We start from the raw sequence: 19,853 nt of genomic DNA on the forward strand, positions 1-19,853 counted from the left end.
GTTATATTTGGGATTACACTTTCTTAGTACAAAATTAGAGTACTTTTCTGAGTTGAGCCCCATCCGGGATTTTAACATTTAAATGTATATTGCACTCGAATCCAGGACAAAATCCACCCGTCAACATCTTGCCACATTTCAACAACGCAAACAACAACTTTTAACAATAGCAATTTGAGAAGGATGGATTTTGTCCATTTTTTTGTTAATAAGAGGTGGATTTTGTCCAGGGTGGCAATTTTGGGGTGGATTTTGTCCGTGTGGATTTTGTCCGGTCACCATTGCACTCACACCCTCACACCCTCAGAGTCAGGCACCTAATCGCCAGCACACAAAGTCAGCCGCTTAACCCGCTCAGCTACCGCGACTTCCACAAAAATGGAAGTCGGACAACTGGTAGTCTAGACTGCGGGCTTTGTGTACCCCTCTGATAGGTGTCAATTGGCACGGCTCCCACGACCGAAAGCTATGATTACACAATATGCCATTTAGAAAGTGGTCAAATGTAACATATGCTATATTTGGGATTACACTTTCTTAGTAAAGTACAAATTCTGGTACTTTTTTTAGTTGAGCCCCATCCGGGATTTTAAAATTTAAATGTATATTGCATATTTCTGCACACCTTTGAAGTGATTGTTGGTCCACAGAGACTACTAAACATGGACATTCATGGCTTTCTGTAAGACTACTTTATCATCTCGTCTCTGCACTTCTACATTACAGGCAAACGCTGACAAAGAAACGCGTCAAATTCACTTTGGAAGGTATTAGTATTAGCACAAACACATACATCTGTTTACACAAATAATCATACCTCTACATATTACCCAACTACCTGATACCTTAGGACGCAACCCTGCAGTGCAAAAGACGCGTCTCACACAAAATGTTGGATATAATATATATTCATAATCAATTCTGATAAAATTTAGAAATATTTGCATCGAGGTCAGTCAACATGTCAATCACTCTTTCAACGACTTGGGAGAAAACGTCGATGAGATTTTACCCGGATAAATTATCCGGATTTTAGTGAGATCACGCGAGATTTCGCGAGAGACGTTTATTCGGACACTTCCGGTGGAAGAAGCATTGCTTTTCTTCAAGTGTTTTGTTTGTATAAGTGAAGGTACCAACACAATTTCAAGATGCCGCGTATTATGATCAAGGGTGGCGTTTGGAGGAACACAGAGGTAGGATATTACTGTGACTACTTTGAACCTTTGTAAACGAAATTGTGCATTTGTTGACTGCAGTGCAAGGCCTCGGGTGATTTAGTGACACACTCAGTCTCGTACGGAAAACGTTTCAGTAGACTTTTTCAGATAATGAATGGTGTACCAAGGACAAATTATTATGATTATTAAACAGATATCAGGTATGATGATAACTGATCGTTGCATTGTCCAGGAAGTCGCGTTCATTCTGCAATTATTAATTACTGAGCACCATTACAGAGTAAAATGTAGGAAAGAGTTCCTTCCGTTCCCCCAACCCTAAACCTAACTCTAAACCTAACCTAATGCTAAAGCTGTGTTCACCGTCTTCAAATGATCATTACATGTTAGAGGCATAGAATATTAACATTTGGAAATCGTAACAAACATTGATGAGTACAGTGTTTGGGTTATTAAGTGTTAATCAGTGCTGAATCAGGGGCGGTGGGGTAGTCTAGTGGTTAAAGCGTTGGCTCGTCACGCCGAAGACACGGGTTCGAATCCCCACATGGGTACAACGTGTGAAGCCCATTTCTGGTGTCCCCCGCCGTGATGTTGCTGGAATATTGCTGGAATATTGCTAAAAGCGGCGTAAAGCCAGACTCAGTCAGTCAGTGCTGAATCAATTTATAATACTCACAACACTGTGGTGTCAGAGCATTTGAGATTTCTGGTTGTCAATCCAGGACATGCTGGCTGTTTACTTATACAAATCAGGAACCAGGAACTCCACATTTTGTAAACTATTTCATTTTTTTATGATTGTTCCATCTACTGTAAATTTGAAGTTTGCAACTGCATTCCTTGATAATTCTTTTTGGTGGAACATAAAAACAAACTCAGTTGGGATGAAAATAACACATAAGTCTCCAAAAAGACTTCCACTAAGTTCCAGAAATCACTTGATGCACAATGTATTTTATGAATAAATTTCCATCGTTTGATTCAGTGTTGTCCAAAATATTACGTAGGATCTATTCCTTATCAATGTTAAAATTTTGAAATATGGTTTAAATGAATATACTCAGAGTCAGACTCTCCATTATCACGGCATTTGAAAACATCGGGAAAGCAGAAGCGCCACACCCCATATTGGCTGTTTGCATGTGCAAATTATGTGAACAAATTCATCGCTCTAGTAAAAGTGATTTATTTCAGTGGAATGTCACATCTAATGGTAGGTATAGTAAAGTATTCATCTTTGCAGTAACATAATTTGTATACTAGTTTGACCCTGTCACCATTGCATCTTGCACAAATGAAATCTTACTTCATCAAGAGTAATCCTGCGACAACTATGAGGCCACCTGTATATTTACCACCCTAAAACTATAACACCCTATTTTTCCCAACAGGATGAAATTCTCAAGGCAGCTGTCATGAAATATGGCAAAAACCAGTGGGCTAGAATTGCATCTCTCCTGCACAGGAAGTCTGCAAAACAGTGCAAGGCTCGATGGTTTGTGTTTTCTGAACATGCTATAACTATGTAACATATTTCAATTGCTGTTGTCATATTGATAATGTCCCTGTTGCAGTTCCTGATGTAAAAACGCATTTGATAGCTATAACTGAGTGTTGAATCATCTGACATGTCTAAAATTTAAAGTTTAGTTAACCAGTGAGTACATTCAGAGGTGTATCCTGGGACAGAATCGAACCGTATCCTCCTAGACAATAATAATCTATATCTGCATTTGTCATAACCTATGTTCTGGTACTTTAGGTACGAGTGGCTGGACCCCAGCATCAAGAAGACAGAATGGAGTCGGGAGGAGGAGGAGAAGCTCCTCCATCTGGCCAAGCTGATGCCCACTCAGTGGAGAACCATCGCACCCATCATCGGCAGAACTGCTGCTCAGTGTCTCGAACACTATGAGTTTCTCTTGTGAGTACTAATGGCAAAAGTTTACACAGCCATTTGTCAAAGTGAGAATTAATTGTTTCTCCTAAAATTTAGAATCTCTGTTCCCTCTTTCAAAATGATTAAATTTTACTCTTGATCATTATCATCGGTTTGTGTGTGCTACATTCTTCCATGAAGTTCCTCCCCAATGTATTAAATATGTGCTGACTTTGTTATTGCTACCAGTGAAGTCTATTGATGTGTTTCCACTCCAGGGACAAAGCACAGAACAGAGATGATTCTGAGGACGATCCGAGAAAACTAAAACCAGGAGAAATTGATCCCAACCCTGAAACGAAACCGGCGCGACCTGATCCAGTGGACATGGATGAAGATGGTGAGTTTTGAAGTGGGTCAGAACACTCCTCTCACCACTTCACCCCAAATCCCTTCCTGCTGAAAGCTTAGATATGATCCCAGGGTTGACTTTTGTGAGTCTTATTTGGAATGTCAGTTTATGCCAAAGTCTCTTCAGAAGAACCATTTTTTTACAAGCAAAGGAATGTCAACTTTGGACGCTAAGGTTGATGTAAGAAAATGAGACTCATTTAAAGGGATTGGTACACTCTGGTGTCAAGGAAAAAACATCTGTTGTTGGGAAGTCTCACTGAGACAGCAGATCTGATGGTTTAATTGCCTGTTTCAGAACTGGAGATGTTGTCAGAGGCCCGAGCCAGGCTGGCCAACACTCAGGGAAAGAAGGCCAAGCGGAAAGCCAGGGAGAAGCAGCTGGAGGAAGCCAGGTACGTGTGACACACATGACAGAACTATACCATCTTGTCTGTTTCCTTCTCTTCATTACAGGGCGGTGGGGTAGCCTAGTGGTTAAGGCGTTCGCTCGTCACACCGAAGGCCCGGGTTCGATTCCCCACATGGGCACAATGTGTGAAGCCCATTTCTGGTGTCCCACGCCGTGATATTGCTGGAATATTGCTAAAAGCGGCGTAAAAACTAAACTCACTCACTCACTCTTCATTACAGGGGAGACAACTCCTCTATCTGAGCATCATTAAGACACATAGACATCTCACCCTCATGGTATACAACTGTCATAAATGGTGGTTATAGTGTTGAAAGTTCTGAATGAAAGTAAGAGGCTTTTGTTGTCACCCAAAGTTAATGTTTAATGGAGTAGATCAAAGTATTACCTGTATATTTAGCAAAAATGTCCCCAGACTCAACATGATCAGCACCATATCTTTGAATGACATAGGTTCGGATTTGTTCATGTTTGTTCAGGAAAGCCATTACAATTGGTTGTTCTGTTTTAGGAGATTAGCAGCACTACAGAAGAGGAGGGAGCTCAGGGCAGCTGGCATCGAGTGAGTCACGATAGTCATACTGTGTCCGTGAAGTCTAAGCTAATTATTGAGAAGCACATTGTTTGTGAAAGTAGAACAAAGTTACCATGTGTACCTCATTTTATTATTATTGGGGACTATGGTAACACAACTATATCAGTTTGAAAACTGTTAATATCGTAACGTTGTAGATAGTCTGATTGAAAAGTTCAACATTTGACTGTGTATGAGTGTTAGAAGATGTCGTGCTGCCCCAGGTGAGAATCAGCAACATCTGTGTGTATGTTTCAGTGCGAAGCAGAAGAAGAGGAAGAAGAGAGGCGTGGACTACAATGCTGAGATTCCATTTGAGAAGAAACCAGCACCTGGTAACACCCTCTTGTCACCATAGGCAGTTCTTACCCCTAAACATAAATGGTGGTATTACTGTAGGGGCCATCACAAAAGCCTAAATCTTATATGTCATTACCTGTATTTCCAGAATGCTGTAGGTGAGGTAAACCTTGTTGTCCCAACCAAGCAGGTAGTATTTCATGTCACTTAACATAGCTTTGTCCAACTAAACATCAGCTGTATTGTTCAGGTTTCTACAACACGTCGGAGGAGCACTACAATCCCCTGGACCCCAACTACAAGAAGCTGCGGCAGCAGAACCTGGATGGGGAACTCCGCAGCACCAAGGAGGAGGTGGGGGACTCTTCACTTGTTTTTCAATAATTCAAACAGCAAGATTTGACTTCCATTTCCTGAGAAAATAGTTAAAAACCTTATTAGGGACTGTTCAGAATTTATGGCTAGTGGGGGTGATGATGATTTTCATGGAGAAGCGTGTACAATGTGAATCACACACACACATAAACACACACACCCCACCCTTAAAATCATCATCACACCATCACACACACTCTTGGTGAGCCAGGATTTCTATGTACAAGTATACTTGACTTCATGACAAAGTATGGACTTGCTCCCCTTTTACAGAAATACCAACATAGTTTCCCTAGTTAATGATTTGATCTACCGAAATTATTTTTTAATATTTAAAATGTTTTAAAATCTTTCAACCTTGCAAAGGTATTAAATTTCACAAACCATAACAAATAATGAAGTATGACCAAACGTTTTTAATGTACTGTGGATACAGACCTTCAATGAGTTTTGCTAACTGTGGGTCAGTGTCTGTAGTATTGGATTCCTAACTGAGCCGAGTGTTGGTCAGGGAAGGCTTTAGTATGTGCACTTACACTATCTGTTCCTTCACTTTAGAGAGATAGAAAGAAGGACAAACAGAGACAGAAGAAGAGGAAGGAGAATGACCTTCCTGGAGCCATCGCTGCCCAGACAAAGTAAGTGGGCAGGGTTTCAGGTTATCAGGTGTCATTCATATTATAGGTATCAGGGTGACAGTAATTAGTAGATGTTCAGCTGTTATAGGGCAGCAGCTGTGTCACTTAGGAGAGTTTCACTTTTTGATACAGGACATCGCTATTCGAATCAGTACGATGTAGATGTAGTAACTGATGTCACAGTGGTCTGCAGGGCATTGTATTGGAGTTGCATTGAAGCTACAATTGCGTAGATTGATGCTCATGATATTGATCACTGCATTGTCTGGTCCAGACTCGAATATTTACAGACCACTGCAATACAGCTGAATTCTTTTTCAGAAGAAGTCCTCCTTGGGGTACATGAAAGCATTAAAATGTCCATTTTAAAATACCTGCGACAGTTGTAACAATATTTCAATAAAATATTTTACCAAACAAAAAACTCGTTATGTTTAGTGAGACCACCCCTATAGGGCCACTCACAGGGCCCCCTACAGCCAAGAGCAGGTAACTGACTGCTTACCTCATACCTCACTTTTCATGCTGTCGTTGACTATATTTTTTCTGTATTATTGTGTGCATATTACATTATGTCAAACAGTCCTTGCTATTAGTCATAGCGCGGTTCTGTTTTTGCAGCCCAAGGGGTGTGTTACCTGTAGCGCTACATTATTGTCTCAGGATCGACACCCGATATGTTTGCGTTGTTTGGCGGAGGAAGCCCATGATGAGCAGGGTTGTGCCATGTGTCAGGCATTTTCCCCTCATTCTATCAAGTCGGGACGTGCGGACATGATGTTTTACACGTCTTTACTTCAGACGAGGGGGGGTGGGGGGCATTTGGGGACAGGAGCCTCCTAAGGATAAGGATAAAAAGCCTAAGAAAAAGAAGGCTTTTTCTACGTCTCGGTTGCGGGCCACCCCTCCACTACGGTGACTACCACCAGTCCGAGCCTCGGCTCTGGGTCGGTAGTTGGTGCCGGTTTTACAGGCTCTGTCCCTGTAGTCTCCGCTACCTCCTCACATTTGGTCCCACCGCTTGCACCGGCTTTGCCGGTGTCAGGGTCGGGGCCCATATGCTTGCCGTTGGTGAATCCCGTGTCGGGCTCTTCCTCGTCTCGCCACCGTGACTCAGTTTCGAGTCTTGAGTCGGGCGTGCCGGGCAACTCGTCTCTGCTCGAGCCTCTGTCACTCTCCCTAGACCCCTCGGATGAACCCTCGGAGCTTTCCCTAGATACAGAGACTTCTGCTCCAGGAGGATCGGTTCGAGGAGGCTATGGAGGAGGATGAGGGTCGGGGAGGGTTGGGTACACCTTCTGTTTCGCTCGGTGCATCCCTGAAACAGGTGCGGGAGCGTATTGCCTCTGTTCTGCCTCAGGTGGTTGTCAGTGCTGGCGCACTCAACCCTCAAGAGTTTCGCCTCCCCGGGGAGACTTTTGCTCCTACTAAGGTGGCGGACACTCGACTTCGCATTTTGCCTTCAGTTTTAACTGAGGTTATAAACCCACTCCTCTGTGGTGCCAGATCCAGAGTCGACTTGCCCGAGCTGGACCGTCGGTACCTCATGGGTGAGGCTGGCCTATATAATACCCCAGTGGTAAACGATTGTGTCTATGCGTCAGTTGCACTGGGGGGTTCGTCTGGTAACTCACTGGCTTCCGCCGTTCACAGCCAACGCCACGGCACTTAAGTCCGCCTATCGCTCCTTTGAGGAGCAGTACCGGAACGCGGTCCAGTGCCTCAAAGTTACTATACATTCCGCCTACATCTCGGTGTTGCAGAGGGAACTACTGGATGTGGGTGGGGTCGAGGAACATTTGTCTCCCTCCACCTTGGCAAAACAATTGACAGAGGTCCAGTTACATCTGGCGTGCGACTCTATCAGGTCGTCGGCCTGCCAAATGATGTCGGCGGTTATGGGCCTCCGTCGCCTGTGGCTTTCTATGGCGAGGTACTCTCCTGCCACACAACAGGCTCTACTGGCACTGCCGTTGCGGATGGTTTCTACGCTGTTCCCCGGGGCAGCTACAGTAGTCCGGGAGGCCGCGGAGGCTGTATCAACCTTCAAGGACTCTAAGCCCTTGTTGGAACAGCTTCACATGTCTCGCGCGCGACCCCAGTACTTACCTCTGCATACCCTTCTGCCTCGGCAAAGGAATCTGTTAAATGGGCTCAGCCATTACAGTCGCGGAGGGGTAAGGGCAGAGGCAAGGACAAGGCCACAGCGCCCCACCAGCATTTTCAGAGGAAGGGTAAGTGAGCCCCGGCTTCCTAGCAATAATTCCTCCGGAGCCCTTGTTGGTACCAGATCAAGCAGTCGGAGTACTGCCGACGTCTGGTATCTATTGCCTCATGCCACATATCCCTGTGGGTGGTCGACTTTCTCTCTTCCTGTCGGAATGGGAAAAGGTCACTTCCAATCCCTGGGTCCTGTCCACGCTCAGGGAGGGCCACATGCCACAGTGGAGGCGAGACCCACCCCCCTTCTCCGGGATCCGTTGCACTCCAGTGCCGGCTGCCCTAGAGAAGGCAGAGGTGCTCTGTCCCGAGGTCCAGTCATTACTGGACAAGGCAGCCATAGAGGTGGTTCCAGCGGGACAGGAAATGGCGGGTTATTACTCGACCTATTTCCTTGTCACCAAAAAGGACGGAGGGTTCAGACCTATTTTAAACCTCAAAGGTCTGAACGACATGATAGAAGTACCATCCTTCAAGATGGAGACACTGCGTTCAGTGATCTCATCTGTGGAGAAGGGAGATTGGCTCACGTCAATCGACCTCAAAGACGCATACTTCCATGTCCCAATGCACCCCAAGTTCAGGAAATACCTAAGGTTTTCCTTCGACGGGAGGTGCTATCACTTTCATGTGCTCCCCTTCGGCATCTCCACGGCGCCACAGGTGTTCACCAAACTCATGCTAATTCCAGCGCAGGTAGCCAGGTCTCAGGGCAGGTGCTGTCACCCGTACCTAGACGATTGGCTCCTTCGTGCGCTTGCGCTTGCCACTCACTTTTTATCAATCTCAAGAAATCAGAACTGGTTCCCACCCAGGATCTGGTTTTCTTGGGAGCGAGATTCGAGACAGTGCGAGGGGTAGCCTCCCTGTCTCCGGACGTCACCAAAGTCCAGAGAGTTGTGTTACAATTTCTCGAGTCCCCCAGGGCCTCAGCTCGGACATGGCTCCAGTTGCTAGGCAACATGGCAGCAACGGTGGACATTGTTTGGCGAAAGCGGTTGAGGATGCGCCCCATACAGCAAGCTCTAGCTCGAATGTGGGTCCACACCCGGGGTTACGAGTTGATTCTCCACATTCCGGGGTGGCTAATTCCTCATTTACGGTGGTGGACAATGGCAGGGAATTTATCCAGGGGGTTCCCCTTGGACATCCCGTCGCCAGATCTCTCTCGATTCAGACAGACGCCTCCCTCACAGGGTGGGGTGTGTGCTGGGTGACCTGTCAGTCTCAGGCCTGTGGTCACAGAGCGAGGCGCAACTGCACATCAATGTGCTAGAATTGAGAGCAGTCAGGTTAGTGTTCAAACGGCTTCGGAGCAGGTTCGAGGTCGTGTGGTTCGTCTAGAGATGGACAACAAGACGGCGATGACCTATATCCAGAAGCAGGGCTGTACGGTTTCCCTGTCTCTCCTGCAGTTTCTGCTCTGGTGCGACCAGTTCGACATACGGGTGATGCCTGTTTATCTCCCAGAGGCGGACAACGTTCGAGCAGCCACTTCTCTCGCCATATCCTGGCCCCGCACAAGTGGATGCTCAATCGGGAGATATTCGGGACTATCTCCCAGTTGTTTGGGTCGTTCCAGGTGGATCTGTTTGCTTCTGGGGGGACGAACCAGATTCCGGTGTTTTGCTCTCGGATACCGGATCCGAGCCATCGCCTTGGACGCTTTCCTGCTCGACTGGGCGGGCAGGGTTCTGTGGGCGTTCCCGCCACTACCCCTGATTCCCAAAGTCCTCTCGCAGCTTGCTACCCAACCAGCTCGACTTCTTGTGCTCCTTGCACCTCTTTGGTTTCCAGTACTACTCAGGTTTCTGGCTCAGCCTCCTGTACTATTACCCTTTCAACCGGACTTACTATCCCAGAACGGAGCGCCGCACCCGAATCCCAGGGATGGCCTGGCCACTGTCCGGAATCGCCTCCAAGCAAGCGGAATTCCTGCACCAGTTGCAGACACAATTCTGGCTTCGCGGAGGGATTCGACAAACGTTCAATATAAGGATAGATGGGCCTGTTATACGCGCTGGTGTGTCGGCAGAGGGATTCTTGATCCCTTTTCTCAACTGTAGTTGAAGTAGTGGAGTTCTTACAGTCTCGGTTAGAGGCCGGCGTCTACTATCCGGGGCTACTCCACGGCAATCTCTGCCTTCCATGTACCTGCTGATGGTGCTCTCTTGGGGCAGCACCCTCTGGTGCAGCGCTTTTTAGCAGGCGTGGACAGAATCCGTCCGACTGTCCGGCGGATTAGCCCCCCACGGGACTTGTCAATCGTTCTTGATTGGATGTCCGGTCCTCTCTTTCACGATCTGTCGTCTTTCACTCCAACTGTTAAGTTGGAAGGCTGCCTTTCTTGTGGCGGTCACGTCTGGCCGGCGGATAGGCGATATCCATGCGATGTCAGCGGATCCTGCTCTGACTGTCTTTCACAAAGACAGAGTCAGTATTCGGTTGCCAGACTCTTACCGTCCTAAGATCACAGGCACCTTTCATATAACGGTGCCTATTGAACTGCCAGCTTTCACTCAGCGTCCATCGTTCGGTACCTCTCTTCGACGTGCTCACGTCTTAGATGTCCGTAAGACTCTCAAGGCTTATATCAAATGAACGGCTGCTCTCAGGAAAGATAAGCAGCTGTTCTGTTGTTATGGCGGTGGTAAGGCTGGTCTTCCGGCGAACAAGCCGACCATATCTGGGTGGCTTGTCTCTGCCATTTGTATGAGTTACTCTCACAAAGGGTTAACTATCCCTCAGGGGTTAAAGGCTCATTTGATTAGTGCAGTGACGACATCGAAGGCATATGCCGGGGCACTGACCATTGAGGAGATCTGCTCAGCGGCTATCTGGAGCCGACCGAGTACGTTCATCAGCCATTATCAACTAGACAAACACTCACGGGAGCGTGCTCGGTTTGGCCAGACAGTTCTCACCAGTGGGCAGTGTCGTGATACTCTAGCCGAATGAGCCTTCGAAATCACGATTGTTTTTATGCTGGGTCGGTCTTATAAAATTTCACAATTTTTATCAGTGTGCTTTCGACTGAACTAGGAAGTATGTTAGCCAGACAGAATACCACTCCAGACTCGACATCGTTGGGAGTCTGTCTTATGCTTATATGTACCCCAAGGAGGACTTCTTCTGAAAAAGAATTGTACAAACCTGTAGAGGTTATGCATTCTTTGAAGAAAAGTCCGCCTTGGGGTACGGCTGCCCACCTCCCCTCATTCTGTTTGACACGTTCAGCATGTAAAGTGAGGTAAGAGGTAAGCAGCCAGAGTTACCTGGTCTTGGCTGTAGGGGGCCCTGTGAGGGGCCCTATAGGGGTGGTCTCACTAAACATAACAAGTGTTTTGTTTGGTAAAATATTTTATTGAAATATTGTTACAACTGTCGTAGGTATTTTAAAATGGACATTTTAATGCTTATATGTACCCCAAGGAGGACTTTTCTTCAAAGAATTCATAACCTCTACAGGTTTGTACAAATTGTGCTGTGAGTGGTGTTAAACAACAACAAACAAACAAACATTGAAGCTATGTCTGTTCTCATGTGTTGTTGTTTAGTGAGATACAGCCAATGATAACATTGTATAATTATTCCAGTTTCACAGAGCCTGTCAAGAAGAGGAGCAAGCTGGTGCTTCCCGCACCACAGATCTCAGATGCCGAACTTGAAGAGGTCAGTGGGTTTTGTCAATAAATTTATTTGAATTTCAGCTGTGTAGCTGAACTCGCACTGTATGTTGAGTAGTGTAATGATTTCAAATCAGATTTGAAATTACTGAGACAATTCTGTCCAATCGTGGTGGGCCAATGGTTAATGTGTTCATCTGTCCAGTGTACTAGGTGGGTTTGATTCTGTGTGAAGATGGTGAGGGTGGGCCAATGGTTAATGTGTTCATGTCCAGTGTACAAGATGGGTTTGATTCTGTGTACAGGTGGTGAAGGTAGGTCAATGGTTAATGTGCTCATGTCCAGTGTACAAGATGGGTTTGATTCTGTGTACAGGTGGTGAAGGTGGGCCAGGCGAGTGAGTATGCCCGGCAGCAGGCGGAGGATGCGTCACGGGGGGATACTGCCTCCAAGGGACTGCTACAGGACTACAACGCTACTCCTAACGCTGTCAATCTCCGGACTCCTCGCACACCCGCTGCACAAGACACAATATTACAGGTAAGTGAACAAACAACTAAAGCATATTTGTGCAGCAGTGACCTGAAGTGATTTTAGCATTAAATCTGTTGTCTTCCTGAACATTGTCTTCCGATGCCCTTAATGTTGTAATCAATTTGTGAAAAAGAAATCAGAGATTTTTCCTTCATTTTACAGATGCACTTTTCATTTGAAAACATTTCTTGGCTATGACAGTAGTGTCACTTACAGTTCAATTCTGCAGCAGTTATGTTATATCAATCAAAACAGCATTCACAGGAGCTCCTTCTCTCACTCACCCCATCTCACTCACTCACCCCAGTTGGACATCAAACAGCATTCATGCGAGCTCCTTCTATCATTCACCCTATCTCCCACTCTCACTCACCCCATCTCACCTCAACTCACCTCAACTCACTCACCCCAGCTGGACATCAAACAGCATTCACGCAAGCTCCTTATCTCACTCACCTATGTCCCTCTCTCACGCAGCCTGTCTCCATTTCTTCCACGATGCCATCAAGTCATCGATATTGTGTGTTGCTGTATTGCAGGAAGCCCAGAATATCATGGCGCTGACTAATGTGGACACTCCACTCAAGGGGGGACTCAACACCCCCATACACAACAGTGACTTCAGCGGGATCACCCCCAAACACCAGACCTCCCAGACACCCAACACCGTCCTGGGCACACCCTTCAGAACACCAGGACAGGTTGGGGAAGGAGGTAAGTGCTGCGGGGAGTCTCTAGTACTCTGAATATACCTCTCATACGGAATATATCCCCTGTACTCCACCCATGGGGAATATATACCCTGTACTCCAGCCATGGGGAATATATACCCTGTACTCCATCCATGGGGAATATATCCCCTGTACTCCACCCATGGGGAATATATACCCTGTACTCCATCCATGGGGAATATATACCCTGTACTCCATCCATGGGGAATATATCCCCTGTACTCCACCCATGGGGAATATATACCCTGTACTCCAGCCATGGGGAATATATACCCTGTACTCCACCCATGGGGAATATATACCCTGTACTCCACCCATGGGGAATATATCCCCTGTACTCCACCCATGGGGAATATATACCCTGTACTCCACCCATGGGGAATATATACCCTGTACTCCACCCATGGGGAATATATCCCTGTACTCCACCCATGGGGAATATATACCCTGTACTCCACCCATGGGGAATATATCCCTGTACTCCATCCATGGGAATATATCCCTGTACTCCACCCATGGGGAATATATCCCTGTACTCCACCCATGGGGAATATGTACTCACCCTGTATCCCATACTGAATACTCCACCCATGGGGAATATATCTCCTGTACTCCACCCATGGGAATATATCCCCTGTGCTACTCCACCCATGGGGAATATATCTCCTGTACTCCACCCATGGAATATATCTCCTGTACTCCACCCATGGGAATATATCCCTGTACTCCACCCATGGGGAATATATCCCTGTACTCCACCCATGGGGAATATCCCCTGTACTCCACCCATGGGAATATACCCATGGGGAATACTCCACCCATGGGGAATATATACCCTGTACTCCACCCATGGGGAATATATCCCCTGTATTCCATCCATGGGAATATATCCCCTGTACTCCACCCATGGGGAATATATCCCTGTACTCCACCCATGGGGGAATATATCCCTGTACTCCACCCATGGGAATATATACCCTGTACTCCACCCATGGGGGATATATATCCCTGTACTCCACCCATGGGAATATATACCCTGTACTCCACCCATGGGGAATATATCTCCTGTACTCCACCCATGGGGAATATATACCCTGTACTCCACCCATGGGGAATATATCTCCTGTACTCCACCCATGGGGAATATATCTCCTGTACTCCACCCATGGGGAATATATACCCTGTACTCCACCCATGGGGAATATATCCCCTGTACTCCACCCATGGGGAATATATACCCTGTACTCCACCCATGGGGAATATATCCCCTGTACTCCACCCATGGGGAATATATACCCTGTACTCCACCCATGGGGAATATATCTCCTGTACTCCACCCATGGGGAATATATACCCTGTACTCCACCCATGGGGAATATATACCCTGTACTCCACCCATGGGGAATATATCCCCTGTACTCCACCTGTGTGATATTGAATGTGTATTTATTCCACCGCCTACCTTTAATAATACTGTATAATTCCTATGGTCAGGTATCACCCCAAGGACTGGCTTGACCCCCCGTGGAACCCCTCAAGGCACCCCGATGAGGGACAGACTGAACATCAATCAGCTTGACGAGGAAGAAGCAGCGCAGTATGACAAATTCTACCAGGTACTGACACATTTACTGTCATGAATACGTATAGCTGGCAAACTCAAAACTAGAATGAAACCAGTGTTTCTAGAACAGTCAATATTGCTTGAAGGTGTGTCAGGTTCCCAGCACCAGGTCTGTCCCATGGCTTGACTGGACATTGGATTTGGTTGTCACTTAACAGAGGGTGTGGTTTGTCATTCATGCTGTCAACCATTAGAGTGCACGGTGCAAACTGTCGCTGGTTCAGCACCGATGAACTCTGCATGATACAGGCTCTGATGGACACATGGCAGAATCTGACATCATCACTCTCTCACTCATGTCATGAGTGTCCGGGTTAGAACTGGTAGTAACGGAAAAGGGTGGTCAGACTCACTGCTTGTCATATCTCAGCTGTGTAGATCAATGCTCAAAATACAGCTCACTGGATTGTGTGTTATGGACTTCATTATTTACTGTCGTCCCTCTTCTGGTTGAATAATTGCTGAGTGTGCCATTAAACAGCAAGCAAAAGCAAAACAAACACTATTGATGACAAGACTTTAACCAGTACCAACAACTGAAACATTATGTTCCGCTTCAGAGAGATATGAAGGAACAGTTGAGACGGGGCCTGGCTGGACTACCGGCACCAAAGAACGACTATGAGATTGTTGTCCCAGAAGATGAGCTGCAGGGCAGCGAGGAAACATCGGCTATAGACAACCACATCGAGGACCAAGCAGACATCGACAACGCAACCGAACTGGAGATTCAGCAGCGCCGTCTGGAGGAACTCAAGCTGAGGTCACAGTCTGTGCAGAGAGACCTTCCAAGACCCACTGATGTCAATTCCAGTATACTGAGGGTTGTTGGACCAGGAGATCCACCTCTTAGTGAACTGCAGAAGGTGGGTGGCATACCTTAATTATCACCATGAATGTATTTACTGTCCTGACATCCAGCTTTCTGACTGGTCTGCTACTCTGCCAGAGGTATTAAATCTTCTCAGCCAGAGGTATTAAATCTTCTCAGCCAGAGGTATTGAATCTACTTTGTGAAGTTTTGACCAAATTATGTAAAAAAATCTGTGCAGAAATCTTTGAATAATCAGTGTATAAATCATAAGACATGTTCAAATGGCCCGGACCTTTACTATCTTACACATCCAAGTTTTGGACTTGTTAACAATTGTATAACACAAAGTCACTGACTCTACCCCAGGCCGAGGAACTGATCAAACGTGAGATGATCACTATGCTGCACTACGACGCTGTCTACAGCCCCACCCTGGCACAGCTGGGCATCACCCCTGGGTCCAAGAAGCCTGTGCCCAGCCAGAAGAGTATCGTGAACCAGGCCCAGCATCTGGCTTTCCTGGAACAGCATTCTTACGACACATTCTCTGAGGAGGATCTGCATGACGTGAGTGTCTGCTGGATGAGACCTCCATGCTCTTGTAAACCATGTTCTGTCTAACGTGTGCCAGTTGCAGTTTCCTCCGTCACATATCAGCCTCTGTCTGAATACATTCAGATTTGATTTTTGATATTGATTGGTCTCCTGATGATGTTGCATCTTTTTAGGCACGAGCGATGATGAAACAGGAAATGGAGGTTGTGAAGGACGGGATGGGCCATGGCGAGCTGTCCCTTGAGGCGTTCTCCCAAGTGTGGGACGAGTGCTACTCTCAGGTTCTGTTCCTGCCCTCGCAGGGCCGCTACACCAGGGCTAACCTGGCCAGCAAGAAGGACAGGATCGACTCTCTGGACAAACGCCTGGAGGTGGGTGGGACTTGTAATATCATTAACCCATGGGGCTCGTGGGCCTTGGTACAAGGCTAAACAACAATGGTTGCAGAGAGTAGATGTATTAGTGACAGCTGAGAGTCTCTGTATTTTGTTTTGTTAGATGAAGGACGGTGGGGTAGCCTAGTGGTTAAAGCATTTGCTTGTCACGCCGAAGACCCGGGTTCGATTCCCTACATTGGTACAATGTGTGAAGCCCATTTCTGGTGTCACCCGCCGTGATACTGCTGGAATATTGCTAAAAGCAGCGTAAAACTAAACTCATTCCCTCACTCACTCACTCTGTTAGATGTTTTGTTTCTAGAGGCTTGGTAATAGAAATGTAACCATGTTATTTAATGTTGGTCATTACGATGTGTTAGACTTTTCGTGGAGTCCCGACACAGATCACTGATGTGGCTGTACTACACTAATACTGACAGCACAGGATGACTCTCACACACTCAATAACCCAGACTGTGATATGTTAAACCATATCACCTCTCAGTGTTGTGCTTCAGTATGTATCTACGTGTAACTTTGTCTCCAGGCCAACAGAGGACATATGACAAAAGATGCAAAACAGGCTGCCAAGCTGGAGAAGAAGCTGAAGATATTGCTGGGAGGCTACCAGGTCCGTATAAAACAGGACATATGTTGAAACTGTGCTGGTTGGTTAAACTAAATGGGTTCAACATTTGGGTATTATTATTAATGACTATTTCTTTAATCTTTCATAAACAGAATTTTATGTACGATGAAGTATTAAATGCTATTGTTACTCAGAAGTCTGAGTGATTCAGATCCTGTGAGGATGATAGACTGGGCATAAGAGCAAGGGACCATGTCGTCTCGTACATAGATCAAGGGGACCATGGGGACTCGTACTTAGAATATAGGGAGATGGGGACTCGTACATAGAACAAGGGGACCATAGGTACATAGAACAAGGGGACCATGGGGACTCGTACATACAAGGGTACATAGAACAAGGGGACCATGGGGACTCGTACATAGAACAAGGGGACCATGGGGACTCGTAAGTACATACAAGGGTACATAGAACAAGGGGACCATGGGGACTCGTACATACAACAAGGGGACCATGGGGACTCGTACAGGTACATAGAACAAGGGGACCATGGGGACTTCATTACATACAACAAGGGACCATGGGGACTTCATTACATAGAACAAGGGTACATAGAACAAAGGGACCATGGGGACTCATTACATACAACAAAGGGACCATGGGGACTTCATTACATACAACAAGGGTACATAGAACAAGGGGACCAGAACAAGGGGACCATGGGTAGAACATACATAGAACAAAGGGACCATGGGGACTCATTACATAGAACAAGGGTACATAGAACAAAGGGGACCATGGGGACTCATTACATAGAACAAGGGTACATAGAACAAGGGGACCATGGGGACTGCATTACACAGAACAAGGGTACATAGAACAAAGGGGACCATGGGGACTCATACATAGAACAAAGGGTACATAGAACAAGGGGACCATGGGGACTCGTTACATTAGAACAAGGGTACATAGAACAAAGGGACCATGGGGACTCATTACACAGAACAAGGGTACATAGAACAAGGGGACCATGGGGACTCATACATAGAACAAGGGTACATAGAACAAGGGGACCATGGGGACTCGTACATAGAACAAGGGTACATAGAACAAGGGGACCATGGGGACTCGTACATAGAACAAGGGTACATAGAACAAGGGGACCATGGGGACTCGTACATAGAACAAGGGGACCATGGGGATCATTACATTGAACAAGGGTACATAGAACAAGGGGACCATGGGGACTCATTACATACAACAAAGGGGACCATGGGGACTCGTACATAGAACAAGGGGACCATGGGGACTCGTACATAGAACAAGGGTACATAGAACAAGGGGACCAGCAGTACAAAAGCCCTGACTGTAAATGATCTGTGTTATACGTGTGTTGGGTGATGTGTTGAGGTGAAAGAGCACATGTCGATACCTGTACCTGATGTTGTTGCAGTCACGGTCACAAGCTCTGGTGAAGCAGCTTCACGATGTGTATGAACAGATTGAGCAGACATTTGTTGAGCTGAAAACATTTGAAAACCTCCGTCAACACGAGATTGGAGCCATTCCTAAACGCATGGAGGTAAAGATTCAGTGTATCTGTAGTGTATTTGGCAGCTTTCTTTCCCACGGGACAGCTTAATGATCCACATTGGTGGTGTCTCTGACTTTGTGACTATAAACTCACTCATACTCGCACATATAGCACAAGGAATAGACTCTTTTCTATCAGTAAATGGATTAAGTTATTTATGTACATTATGAAGGCTTTTGTTGGGCAAAGGAAGCCAAGTGGTGGTGCTTTGTTTTTGTCACTTGGTCCCTATGTGGATCAAATGTTTGATGCCCATTTCTGGTGTATCGCTGGAATTTTGCTGAATGTGTTGGAAAACCCAACTCGCTTACTATGGGCATGGCTGGACAATTGGCGATCCATGTTCAGTCACTTGTAATGATACGAGGGGTTTGGCATTAAATTTCTCTCTGCAGATGCATAAGCCATTAGGTGACTGTATGATCAATTGCTGTACTTAATAATGCACCTCTCTGTGCCTCGCAGGATTCTTGCAATAATATGGCATCGGGCTCATTCATGTAGATGGGGGGTTTCTTTTAGTTAAGATACTCAATGATTGTCTCAAACATCTTTTATATCACTTGGCCATTTCATGATTCAAATGGTTCAGTCATAATTGAGTGTGTCAGTTACAACTTATTACAACTAGATGTTGATTATCTGTTTCAGTCCTTGACAGAAGACGTTCAGCGACAGACGGAGAGAGAACGAGAGCTACAGAAACGATATGGTGAACTTCAGCATCGACGAGACATTATCTACTAGTGGCCGGGATGTGTGTGTAGAGTCTTGGCTGGGACATCAGTTACAATGTGTTGTAGCGTCGAAGTGATGCAATTAGATGATAAAGGTCCTTGGGTTTCCAGAAACCTGGGGTCCTGGGTTCGAATTCCAGTTGACATGTATCGTGTTTCTGGGTTTGTCAGCTCCATACAGTTGTCGGTCTCTGAAACTTGGTAAACGTCTGACACCTGCATCACCCACGTCAAGCCAGCACACTGTCATATAACTGAAATATTGTTGAAAGTGGGTTTAGACCCAACTCACTCACTGACTGGACGAGTGCACTGCTGTTACAGCAGACTGGTGGACCAGGCGTATCCTTTCTACTGAATGCAATAAGTGCTGAAGTCAGGAAGCGCCTCTTCATCGTTCTGGACCATGTCCTCCATGCCACCACACCTCGCGGGGAACATGGCAGATGGAGAGCTATAGGCTGCTTCAGTCTGGACCATGTCCCCATGCCACCACACACCTGCTGGGAACATGGCAGATGGGGACCTATAGGCTGCTTCAGTCTGGACCATGTCCTCCATGCCACCACACCTCGCGGGGAACATGGCAGATGGGGAGCTCTAGCCTGCTTCAGTCTGGACCATGTCCTCCATGCCACCACACCTCGCTTGGGAACATGGCAAATGGGGAGCTATAGGC

At 46.4% G+C, this 19,853-nt stretch overlaps 1 protein-coding gene across 1 annotated transcript; it reads left to right on the top strand.

Moving 5' to 3' along the window:
* Nucleotides 1-1,063: 1,063 nt before the first annotated feature.
* LOC124260921 (cell division cycle 5-like protein) lies at nucleotides 1,064-19,512 on the top strand. The gene is made up of 19 exons (XM_046695244.1): nucleotides 1,064-1,196; nucleotides 2,576-2,679; nucleotides 2,947-3,108; nucleotides 3,342-3,463; nucleotides 3,773-3,869; nucleotides 4,398-4,448; nucleotides 4,719-4,795; nucleotides 5,011-5,114; nucleotides 5,694-5,773; nucleotides 11,590-11,665; nucleotides 11,995-12,159; nucleotides 12,693-12,867; nucleotides 14,379-14,500; nucleotides 15,069-15,374; nucleotides 15,689-15,889; nucleotides 16,051-16,248; nucleotides 16,802-16,885; nucleotides 18,297-18,425; nucleotides 19,089-19,512. The coding sequence occupies exons 1-19, from the start codon at nucleotides 1,152-1,154 to the stop codon at nucleotides 19,182-19,184; spliced, it is 2,394 nt and encodes a 797-aa protein (XP_046551200.1). The 5' UTR covers nucleotides 1,064-1,151; the 3' UTR covers nucleotides 19,185-19,512.
* Nucleotides 19,513-19,853: the final 341 nt, after the last annotated feature.

Source organism: Haliotis rubra, unplaced genomic scaffold, assembly GCF_003918875.1.
Source record: "Haliotis rubra isolate DU_JTF1 unplaced genomic scaffold, ASM391887v1 Scf781, whole genome shotgun sequence".
Classification (NCBI taxonomy): domain Eukaryota; kingdom Metazoa; phylum Mollusca; class Gastropoda; order Lepetellida; family Haliotidae; genus Haliotis; species Haliotis rubra.

Coding starts and splice junctions, on each gene's coding strand:
- LOC124260921 (XM_046695244.1), top strand. CDS start 1,152: ATGCCGCGTATTATGATCAAGGGTGGCGTTTGGAGGAACACAGAG. Junction 5,115..5,693: donor TCCGCAGCACCAAGGAGGAG/GTGGGGGACTCT, acceptor CCTTCACTTTAG/AGAGATAGAAAGAAGGACAA. Junction 11,666..11,994: donor CAGATGCCGAACTTGAAGAG/GTCAGTGGGTTT, acceptor TTCTGTGTACAG/GTGGTGAAGGTGGGCCAGGC.